This window comes from Pan troglodytes, chromosome 10, assembly GCF_028858775.2.
Source record: "Pan troglodytes isolate AG18354 chromosome 10, NHGRI_mPanTro3-v2.0_pri, whole genome shotgun sequence".
Classification (NCBI taxonomy): domain Eukaryota; kingdom Metazoa; phylum Chordata; class Mammalia; order Primates; family Hominidae; genus Pan; species Pan troglodytes.
Genome location: NC_072408.2, coordinates 73985117 through 73996972, shown reverse-complemented (window position 1 = coordinate 73996972; position 11856 = coordinate 73985117). Strand labels below are relative to the sequence as shown.

Sequence of the window (11856 nt, the reverse complement as noted above, 5' to 3'; positions counted from 1 at the left end):
CAGTGATAGACTGATGGCTAGTTACCCAAGAAAAGTTTTCTTATTTATTCTTTTACTTTTGATTCTGCCTTGGACTATTGATTGTTTTCATTAATAATAATAATAACACATTACTTTGGGCAGCTAGTAGGAAAAGCAAGGCCAATGATGCTGACACATTCTGAATGCCTCCTGGGTGATGCAATCAGTATTTAAACAAATAATTTCTGCCCATCAATCATTCCTCTACTTCCTGCAATGAAGCTCCCTGGAGGAGTCATCAGATTCTCAATCTTGCTTGAAGGCTGACAAGATGTCCCTGTGGACTCCCAAACTCTACTCCAGATGGGGAGGTGCCCTTAACACCAAGATTTTAAAAGCTCCAATTTCAGAGCAAGAGTCGAAAACTCACAGATAAAGTTATAGTTATTTCAGGGTTCTGAAAAGACGCAGAACATGAAGGTAAGTAAAGGCTTTATTAACTTGAGACTTCTTAGCTATTTTTTAAAACGTTTTATAGCATTTTACCTATTTCATGATTAATAAGGATTTTAGAGTTTAAAGGATATTTGAATGATATGCCTTTGAACAGAATCATTTGATTTTACTAAGAAAAAAATTCACGTATTTACTTATTCTTCATTTGGGTGAAGTAATACAAATAATATGTTTCTAAATACGTTTTTTCAAGTGGACTCTTTGTGAATTAACTAGAAGGTAGAAGGGAAACACCTCCAGAAAACTGAGTATTAAAACAGAATATTGCGAGAAGTAAGGGGGTTTATAATTGTCCAGGCGTCAAGGAAGGAAGCAAAAGATCCTATTGGCACAGAAATGACCCTTTCTGGTTGATCGCTTCATATAGGGACTCAGAAGTCTGGCAGCAACAACCTTGGCTCTTTTCCTGGTGTTTGTTTTCCTGGGAAACTCCAGCTGCGCTCCGCAGGTAATCAAATGCAAAATAAAAAATTTTAAAACAATGCGCACTGTGTGTCCACTCTGCTCTTTCTTTCTTCCTTCTTGTTTTATTCTCTTCTTTTTCCTTTATTTTGCTATAATAGAGGACCGAGCTGCAATGTTTAATTAACTGCTCTTCCCTTCTCCCGGGCTATAGAGACTGTTGGAGAGAAGGAACTGGACTCCTCAAGCTATGCTCTACCTGAAAGGGGCACGTAAGTTCCAAATATTTTGCTCTTCCTACAATAATGGAAGACCCTTAGGAGTCATGAACAGATAGATGGAGAGTTATGGAGAGAGAATAATGTCGAGTTTATTCCCTTAAATCATCGAGGCCATCAAAGAGACCGGTAGGTGAGGGAGGGGTGGGAGAGGGGAAGAGTCCCTGATTATTGGCAATCCTCCATCCTTATTAGAAATTCTCCATCCAAAACTGGAGGGTTGCTTCTCTTGGTCCAAATGGGGACTCGGGTTGCCTGGGAAATATCGCAGTAACCCGACCTCCGCTCCAAAGCGCCCTTGCGGCGTCCGGTCAGGCGCGGGGCTTTCCTCCAGAGCTCCAGGGCTCCTGGCTCAGCCCGGGGTTGCGCTGGGAGCGCTGGAAACTCGGCAGCCCCGCGCGACCCTATCCTGGAGCAACCTGCCCCCTCCCCACGCCCGGGGACTGCGCTGTGCCGGGAGGAGCTGAGGTTTAAGCCCGGGTTGTCCCGGGCCAGGCTGTCGCTGAGCCCCGGGTCTCGTTTTTGCAGAGGGTCGCCGCTTCATCTCCGACCAGAGCCGGAGAAAGGACCTCTCCGACCGGCCACTGCCGGGTGAGTGACCAAGGGTGCAAGGGCGCTAGTCCTGCGCTTTTGGAATAGGATGGGGCGGGCAGGGCTTGCTCCGCGCTGGTGCCGAAAGAAAGCGTCTCCTCACCGGAAAGACGCGGCTCTGAGGTGCCCTCAGATACAGTCAGCCCGAGGGCAGCCCGGGTTGGCAGCAGCAGCAGCTGGATGCCGAGCGCCGGAGCTGGGAGCTCGCGCGTCCAGCCCCGCGCCAATGGTGGCAAGGGCGGCCGAGGCTGGCGCTGCGGCTCCCCAAGCCTTATTGGCTTGCGGCTGTTCAGCCAGCCCTCTGGCTGCCAGGGTGTGCAGAGGTCCCCAGGGAGTTAGGGCCTGAGGTTCAGCTCAGCGGGGTAAGGCGAGATAGGAAGAACTATGCAAATGCTTCTAGAAATGTATCTGCGCGTTTATGCAGGAACTTTACTCAGCCTCCTCTTAAACGCTGTTATTATTAGAATACGAACTTACCTAGGAACTTCAAATGTATGCTTTTGTTTTACTAGAAAGAACTATCAAAGGTTCAAAATCAAAAGAGTAACATGCGGGCAGTTAAGGATGGGACCAGGGACTGTTCTTTTTCATGATAAACCTTTCCATCGTATTGTATTAACAAATAACAATACAATTTGATGAAATTGTAAAGATTGAAATGCTAAAATTAAAAAGTATACTTACTTGGAAAAATACCAAACACTGTTGAACACATAGTAGGTGCTTAAATTTTTGTTTAGGCTCTTCAAACATGCTGTGTAATTGAGCTTATTTATTTTATGAGGTTAAGATTTGTTTCTCAACTTCAGTTGCCCCAAATTAGAAATCATGTTTTGTGCTGAATCAGAACAATTTGTCTTTTTTCAACTTAGATTTGAAATAACTTTGAATTCTTAGCAGATACTCCTTCAGTCAAATAATTACCTTATATTCGGCCGCAAAGGTTAAATTATTATCTAAAATTCTCTTTGGCATATAGTTTAAAATTCTCTTCCATACCCTGTTTGTAAACTTGACATAACCAATTGTAAGTCATTTCCAAGGCAATTGTGACATGTTAAAAAATTAGTCTTCTGTGTAAGTAGTCCTTTGTTGAGGGGTCAAAATCTATTTCATAGAGGTTTTTCTAGTATTGCTGCATGTTAGAATAGGACTTATCTACATCAATATATAAATGCTAAGATAATCTGTATACATTTTTGTTTCTGCAGAAAGACGAAGCCCAAATCCCCGACTACTAACTATTCCGGAGGCAGCAACCATCTTACTGGCGTCCCTTCAGAAATCACCAGAAGGTACTAGCATAGTGGCCTCTTTCACCTGCATAACAGAACAGCTTTGCTTACTTTCGGGATTCTGTGTTGAGTGCAACACCCCTCCCCCAGAATTTCTTGACCTTAGGCCCAGAAATTCTAATTCTGTACTGCTTGAGTGAGGCCCAAGAATCTCTGTCCTTAAGTTCTTCCACATTATTCTGATGATTGGTCAGGTTTGAAAACAGGAACTTCAGAGCCCGTTAATAAAGGTTGAAATCATGAGAATGGAGATACCTTCTAGGGCTTAGATGTAGTGGGAAAAGGGAAGACAATAAAACACCCAAAAATCAAGGGAAATGGGGGGAAATAGTACCAGTGAAGGGACATTAAAAGGAGCAAGCAGAAAGATAAGAGGAAAATCAGAATAAGAGAGTATCCCAGAATTCATTCAGTAGCTGATGCTACTGATCCCGCTCCTCTTGAAACTTTCCAGGGATGGAAACTATCAGAATGGTTACTATAGCAGAATGGTTAGTAAGAATACAGAACTCAAGGGACATTAAACAGTGTGTCACAGGACTTCCCCCCACCTCCTGCCCAGTGACACAGCTTGCTGCTGCTATTCCATATCTGAAACTTTGTTTACAGAATGTGATACAAGAAAGTAAACTGCAAAGTTAAGAGAAAGCAGGTCTGAGGCTCTGGAGAGCTGGCATGACCCTCAGAACTCTTGCAGTGAAAAGGTGTGAAATAGTTGAATAACGGGTAGAGGATGCTGTATCCAAGGTGTTCTTTTTAAAACCCAAGACATGGAACCCAGCGATTTTTGAATTCAGTACGAAAAGAGCTCTGATGGAGATTGGTTGATAGTGACGTTTTAGATTTGATTGTTGGGAAAATGTGCAGAGCCAGAAAGGAAAGTGACTTATAATGGACAAGAGAGAGCTAATTTTAAAGAGGAGAGGTATCTTCATTAGCAATTTGAGGAAAGGATGTGATTATAGGTCCCCATCTCAAGTCTTTTTTGGAAAATAAATATGTATTTTTTTAATTATTGAAGTTTTCTAAGTGGATTGTCTCTGAAGATGAAATGACTAATTTTATTAGTCTAAATTGATAGAAAAGTTTTTGATTCCCATATGATAAATTAATCACTAGTCTTCTTTAGTATTTTTATTCTATACTACCTCATTATTGTTTAGAAGGCTCTTATTTAGTGAATTATGGTTTCAGTGGAATTTATACAGGGACGCCGTTCTGGTTTTGTTTTGTTTTGTTTTGTTTTCTTCCTTCCCTTTAAAGAGAAGCCCATTTTCTGCAATGGTTTAAAGTGTGCTAGAAATTCAGGTTAAGATGTAACCCAAACATTCAAATTATATTGCAACTAACTGAAAGAATGTGCTTTTATCTAGAGGTGATCTTAGAAGAAATTAGTAGATGCACTTTGCCCCTGGCCACTGCTTCTCCCTACCGTATTGTAACTTTTAGTCATTCTATCCTATTTTTAGAGTCCCAGGAACCTGCTATTGTCTAACTCTTTAAGTATCCCCACCTCAGAAGTGATACCTCATGCTCTAAAGTTTCGGGATCCCAGCCAGCAAACGAGTGCTTCTTCTTTTTGTCTCATTTCCTCCCCAGAACTCTAGCTCCCCTAATAAAAGAACATTTGCAAATGTGTTCCCATGTCATCTTTCCCGAGCAAGATCCATTTTAACAGGAAATATAAAGAGACAGTCCTTTGATGCAAGTGAATTATTTTAATGGTGGGTATTTTAGACATAAGTCAATCTGTGAGAGCAAGACACGTGACTTTTGAGATTTTTACCAGATATACCATACTGTAGTTTCAGTCATTATAGAGGTTCAGATGTAAAATATGAATTCCCCAATGTGTCCCAAGCTGAGAAGAAAAGATTTTAAACTGAGCAAATCAAAGCCCATATTGTTTAAATTTTCAGTAGCAGAGTCCATAAGTTAACATAGCTTAGAAGGCTAAATGTTTATTTCCCGAGATTCTCTTTGTCTTACCTTTTCCTCTATTAAAACAGAGTGTATATTTATTTTAAAGAATTTTTTTTCTTACAGATGAAGAAAAAAACTTTGATCAAACCAGATTCCTGGAAGACAGTCTGCTTAACTGGTGAAAATATACTGGATTATGTTTAATTATAGTTCTATTCTCTTTGAAAACATGAACCATGTGAATAAAACCTTTGGACCCTTTTATTCCATTTGTAATCTTAAGAACACACACAGATAGTTTTATTCTTTCAGAAACAAAATATATGTAGGATGCTTAGCTGAGAACATCATCTTCTTTCATTGCTTCAGGTCCTGTTTAGATGACCAAAAATGTTTTCAGATCACCTTGTGTCTTACTCTTGAGTTTCTTAGAATATTTATAATTATAAGGCTGAAGACTAAAGTGTTCTTTCCTTTTAACTATAGCCAGTACCTGTCTTGATCTTAGTTGTGTGTGTTTTTTTTTCATTTTGTTACCCACTTGCATTTTGTTTTCACTCAGCAGAAATTCTCCTTCTCTGTTTTCCTTTTATCCCATCCCCAAGAAGGTGGGAGGAAGGTGAGAAACATGGCAGGATGGGAAATAGGAGAGTATGACTCTCTATAGCTCATCCAGGAGTAATCAATTAAGAAGATAAATTGGATGACTGTGGAGAAGCTCTGTGATAGGAACGCTTCAGTGTGGTTGCTGAGAGGAGACAGTCATTGAGGTAGAAGGTTTGCCAAAGATCCAGAGCTCAGAGCTCCCTTTGTGCTCTTTGGGAATTACCTTGCATTCAATTTAGAAACATGGATCTAAAAGTTACTGGGAAATAAGCAAATGGAGACACGCTCTGTTGTTTATGTATTGAAAGAAGGGAACAAGCCAGTTTTGTTAGAGGTAACTCATTTTCCATGACCAAACAGACTCAACAGATTCAAGTACTCTGCTTACTCTAATTGACTAGACTCTAGGTTTTATTTGACATCATAGCATTACATAAATCACTCTGATAATGTAAGTGCACAATAATATGCCTGATCTCTTCCTTTTTAAAAGCCAACTTGAGTTCAGTACCATCTGAATACACACACATGCACATATACCCACACACGCATACACACATACTCCTGTGGCAAACATAATAATGTATTTATTTAGAATTATAATATGACCATCATGTTAATTATTTTTTACCTAATCAGAGTTGTTATTGACAAATGTCATAAGTGGAAAGTATTAATTCTTATTGTCATCAGTATTTAGCCATTATTTAGTAGCTCAAGAATATCTTTATGTGAATGTCTCAGTAACTTGGAATTGCAATTTCACTGTGTTAAGTAATCAGAACTCTGCTTATAAGATTTATCTGTATCTTGTTTCATAATTTAATAATGAAACTAAATTCAAGTTAATGTAATGTTGATCTCTGTCGAAAAATAACTTGTGAGCATTAAAATATCTGTATGGCATTATAATAGGCACCTGTCATTAATTATGATTTGATTTGAAAGTAGACTTACTAGGTAGTGCTTACATCTGATTTATTGAAAATTTTTTCCAAAAGCATTGTTTTTTATTTATACAGTCCTAACCACTTCACCATTAGGAGGGGTGGGACATTAAAAATTATTTACCCATCAGACATAAAATTGTACAAATTGACTCTTCAAAATAGTATGTGTATTCAAAGAACACTTTTAACATCTATCTTATGAAATAATTCTTCCTACAACTAACCAGAACAATCTCAAAAATGTCATACTAACCATTGTTTTAAAAGCTGTCTCAGTGATCAATAGCTGTTAAAATATAGCTCCAAGTATTCTAAGTACTCAAATTCCTTGAATGTTCTTATGTACAAATATGCTGATTAATTAAAAGGTCCCTCTTCCCAATTTTCTATAACTTTCCAACTCTCTTATGGTGTCTATATTCTGTTTATTTCTAGATTTTTAAAAAACCAAAATGAACAAGTGATCATAGATCAGAAAACCTTCACATTATATGGCTCGTGTTTTAAAATTGGGAATTTTCTGCCTTCAACACAGATACATGCACTAGAATACCTTGATCTGCAGGGAGGGCTTTCAGCCACTTTCTGCACAGTTCTCATTGCCCTTCTCTTTTTTGCCTCTATAGCCTACCTCGGCTATCTGGCCTCCATCCTGGGCTCTTAATTATTCTTTGTTTTCCAGTAGTTGCCTTCGCTCCCTCAGTACCATCATTGTGTTCCTAAGAGAGGAGAGAAGAAGGCGAAGTTGCCCTGGCTTGTTCAGATTAGCCTCCAGCTTGCATTTCTTCTTTACCTGGTTATGATAAATGAAAATGTGTATCTTACAATCCTGAATTACATTATTTTATCTTGACCACAAAGAAAGGGAAGTTGGGAATGTAACTTCATTCTGTTTGGTCGCTTCATACTGGGCTGTAAATTCCTTTAGAAAGAGCTCATTTTTAATTTGATTTGATCCTCACAACCACTGTGTGAAATGGGCCATTTTATTGCCCTTATTACTCATAGAAATTTGGGCTCATTCAGTGAAGACTCTTCCAACCTCCCTAAGTAGACTTAACTAGTCCCCCTCCTGAGTCTTCCTTGTACCCTGGAAAACTATTATTATAACACCTGTAACATTTATGTTCTCATCTGCATATATAAAACCAGTTCTGTTCACTCTAACTCTTACCATGGAAGAGACAGTAGTATCTTGATCAGTTCAAGCTGCTAAAACAAAATACCACAAACTATGTGGCTTATAAACAACAGAAATTTATTTCTCACAATTCTGGAGCCTGAGAAGTTCAAGATCAAGTTTCAACAGAATCAGTGTCTGGTAGAAGGCCCATTTCTCATAGATGGCGCTTTCTTGCTGTGTCCTCACGTGGTGGAAAGGGCAAGGCAGCTCTCTGGGGCCTCTTTTATAAGGGCAGTAATCCTATTCATGAGGGCTCTGTCCACATGATCTAATCACTTCCCAAAGGCTCTGCCTCCTTTGTGGATACCATCACATTGGGGATTAGGATTTCAATACAGACGGGCCCAACTTATGATGGTTCGATTTATGATTTTTCAACTTTATGATGGGATGAAAGCAACACACAGTACACTCCTTGACTTACCATGGATTTACATTCTGATAGGCCCATTATAAATTAAAAATATCAGTGGGTTGGCCAGGCATGGTGGCTCATGCCTGTAATCCCAGCACTTTGGGAGGCCAAGGTGGGCACATCACTTGAGGCCAGAAGTTCAAAGACCAGCCTGACCAATATGCCAACACCCTGTCTCTACTAAAAAGAAAATACAAAAATTAGCCAGCTGTGGTGGCACATGCCTGTGGTCTGAGATACTTGGGAGGCTACAGCACAAGAATTGCTTGAGCCTGGGAAGTGAGGTTGCAGTGAGCCAAGATCACACCACCACACTCCAGCCTGGGTGACAGAGCAAGACTCTTGTCAAAAAGAAAAAGAAAAAGAAAGAAAGAAAGAAAGAGAGAAAGGAAAAAGAAAGAAAAGAAAAAGGATAGAAGAAAGAAAAAAAGAAAGAGAGAAAGAAAAAGGAAGAAAGAAAGAAAAAATATCAGTGGGTTTATCCAAACATAATCCCATTGTAAGTTGAGGAGCACCTATATATGAATTTGGGGGGCACACAAACATTCAAACCATAGCAGGTGGTACAATCCATAAAACGGGTCTTTCTCTCAGCTGATCAGGCACCACACACTTTTTCTATAGTTCCTGTCCTTCAACTTATGAATACATACATTCTTTAAAAGCAAAATTTTTTGAACCTCTATGTCTCCCAATAAGACCATTTATCTATGCAACTATTATGTACAAGGCACTGTACTAGACACAGAGCCTTCTACTAAAAATCATATTTGCTTCTCCTCACCAGCTTTTGTCGGTCTTGGGGAAAAGGATGAAGAAATGACTAGAGTGGAGGGATGGAGTCACCTGGCAGCAGCTGTCTGAATAGGGGACTGAGTACAGGATAGAAGGTGATTCCTACACATACTGCCAAAGCCAGGTATTTGTAAGTCAGCTAAATTCCATGTGCCCTATCATTTGTACACACTTATTATCATCAAATTATTATTTCATTGAACAAAAAGCACTTATATCTTCAGGTATTTTACTGTGTAGGCATGTTTTCAATAACAGTCAAGCAACCAGTTACCAATCAAGAGTATCATTTGAATAGACATGTTAAGCTAGTTTACTGGGGTTACATTTTCATGGTTATTGTAACAGTGAACCCTAGTTTATCACAGTATCTTTCTGGTACTTCAGGGAATGAGCCTATAATATAAGTCCTTCTCATATTTTTTCTACTCTCCAGTACAGAGCATTTCAAATTGCTCTGCAGATGCTCGGTTAATTGGCATCCACAGGGCATTTGTCAAAGGTTAGATTTTAGGTCAATTATTTCTCTTCTTTCTGGACATCTAAGTAAAGTAAATTTCCAGCTATCTTCCATTTTGGTCTGATTTGCTGCTTGTATCCAACAGTTTTCTACTTTTTTCTAGCTAATGCAGCAATAGGAGGGCTGGATTACAGTTTTCCAATGGTCTTGAACCATCTGACACCTTGTCGTTGCTGCTATTCCATTTTTGTGATCAATAATCCAGCACTGAGAAGACCAAAACTTTTTTAGAGCCTCTTCAGAACAAGGCCAATTGATATGTCAATAAAGGAACTCACTGTGAGTTAAGTGGAACTCACAGTGAATAACTACTTAGTTAGAAAAAAAGCAATCCAAGAGTGTGATTGTTGTTTTTGTTTTGTTGCCAATTTAGACTTAATTACACTTAAAACATAAATCGGCTAAATTAATAATCATTCATCTATGACTCTATGCACATCACAGAATATGTTGAGACATTGTCATTATTACAACTGAATAGATGTTCTATTTTTTCTAACTATTTTTTTAAAAGATAGCTTCTCTAGGAATTATTCATAACAGCTGCTTCCCACATGTTATTCAAATGTCTAAACAATTTTTAAAGAAGGCATTATCAGTGAAAGTTGTTATTCAATATTAATGTGTTTATTTACTTGGATTTAACAACTTATCATCTATGAAGAAGCAAGGCATTATCAGTGAAAGTTAAGTTATTAAATATTAATGTATTTATTTACTTGGATTTTACAAGTTATCATCTATGAAGATTGACTAAATTTTAAAAAGGCTTTCTATTTAAACAATAGAAAAATGTTACAGTAAGATGGTGGTACCATGTACATGGTAATATCTTGCATTAATTACAACATCAATTCTAGATTTCAAAAGTGACATAAATGTCCATTAATATGCATCAAAATATGGACTTAGGATAGTTATTCACTCATGGATTTTTGTCTCTGCAAAACTACATCTAAATCATGGTTCTGATGCAAGTGAAAAATGAAAATAATCAGTAAAAACCTAGCTATTTAAAATATGTAGGTAGTGCACATTCATGGGTAAGATCAAGGTTTTCAGGGGGGAAATGGGAAATTTGTGTGGTGGGGTAGAGAAGCTGCATAAATGATAAGCAAAGGATTATGATGATCATTTAAAAATAAACAGAGTAAGAGAAAATCCTTACCACTTAAATTCACCATTTTAAAAACACTTTTCCGTCTTCTGCCTTGAATGAGTGCTCCTCCTCATGCCTAACTTTATGGGGGAAACAAGAGTTGGGGAAAATAACTTGGATCTTATCCTAAATTACAAAATTGCCATTCACTCAATTTCTTCCACTTTTTAGGCAGAGAATAAACTTCATTGTAATACTTAGAAGGAGAAAATGAAATTTGTGGCATTTTTATTTTAAATAATTAGTCTTACTTTGCTTTTTTAAATTAGCTCTTCATGCAGCACATGTAGAATTCAGTTCTTATATTCACCATGCAGCTTTTTCTTCCCATGAGGAACGTGGCTCAGTGAAAATGGTGACTTGATATTTAACCGATCCCTTTCAGCCTCCTCTTCCTCATCGTATCTCTCATCCTCCACTTCATCTTCCACATCACTGCTCTGAGGACTGGAGGCCTGAGACCCTGAAGGAGAAGGTGGTACTGAGGAAGGCCTGGGATATTTAAATCCTTCTGTCTGCCAAAGACAAAAATAAGACATAAACATCACAACAATTTCTTGGCTTTCAACGATGTAAATACTATGCATGCACTATCAATTTTTTAAGTAGTTATCTATCTTTTGTAGTCTGGGTGCTATTAAACTTTGATTCATTTTGATTTTGATACCACCAATCTCAAGAGGGATTCATTCAATATACAGCTATTCTTTATTAAGTACTGAAATGTGCTAAGTGTTATATACATATTATTATCATCTTATCTTTTAACAACACTCTGATAAATATGTTTTTTTCAGTACAGAAGAAAATGGAGGGTTAGAGGGGTCAAGTAACTTGCCCAACATCACTCAGCACATAAATGGTAGAGCAAAGATTTGTACCAGGTCTGTGATGACTCCAGAAACTTTAATGTCAACTGCCACTTTACACTGCTGATACTGTTAGTCTCTAAGTCTCAAATTTGTTCAACAAAGCTTTTGGATGTGGATAGCCTGGAAATGCCATGGATGGCCACCACTAGAAGGCATCCTGGAAGTCAGGTCACTTAATTGACTCTACAATTCCACTAGTTGCTGTTATTTCAGTTAATGAGAAAATATCACTAGACTTTAATTAATTTGCCCTTCTACTTGAGATACTGAGATAACTTATTTGATAAACACACACTGAGCATGAATTATGTAACAGGCACAACAATGCCACTAAAGAAACCAGATGAAAAAACATGATTGGAGTGCATATGATTGAATGGGGAGACAGAT

General features: G+C 38.3%; 2 protein-coding genes across 4 annotated transcripts in view; one reads left to right on the top strand and one right to left on the bottom strand.

Moving 5' to 3' along the window:
* The first annotated feature begins 219 nt into the window (after window positions 1–219).
* SPX (spexin hormone) lies at window positions 220–6904 on the top strand. The gene is made up of 6 exons (XM_001144591.6): window positions 220–441; window positions 845–925; window positions 1094–1151; window positions 1686–1748; window positions 2960–3043; window positions 5090–6904. Exons 1-6 carry the CDS (start codon window positions 436–438, stop codon window positions 5146–5148), a joined length of 351 nt encoding a protein of 116 aa, XP_001144591.2. The 5' UTR covers window positions 220–435; the 3' UTR covers window positions 5149–6904.
* A 2223-nt stretch (window positions 6905–9127) lies between these two features.
* The window catches only part of GYS2 (glycogen synthase 2), a 65863-nt gene continuing 63134 nt past the window's right edge, over window positions 9128–11856 (bottom strand). For all 3 annotated transcript variants that reach the window (XM_520790.8, XM_054664483.2, XM_009425754.5), the window contains one exon: window positions 9128–11109. In XM_520790.8, the coding sequence (XP_520790.2) occupies window positions 10888–11109 (222 nt within the window). In that variant the 3' untranslated portion in view covers window positions 9128–10887. The remainder of the gene's footprint in view (window positions 11110–11856) is intronic.

What these genes read in the sequence shown, in the direction of transcription:
- SPX (XM_001144591.6), top strand. An exon ending in ACTCCAGCTGCGCTCCGCAG is followed by an intron (nt 926 to 1,093) that starts GTAATCAAATGC and finishes CCCGGGCTATAG; the next exon opens with AGACTGTTGGAGAGAAGGAA. An exon ending in CTCCGACCGGCCACTGCCGG is followed by an intron (nt 1,749 to 2,959) that starts GTGAGTGACCAA and finishes TTGTTTCTGCAG; the next exon opens with AAAGACGAAGCCCAAATCCC.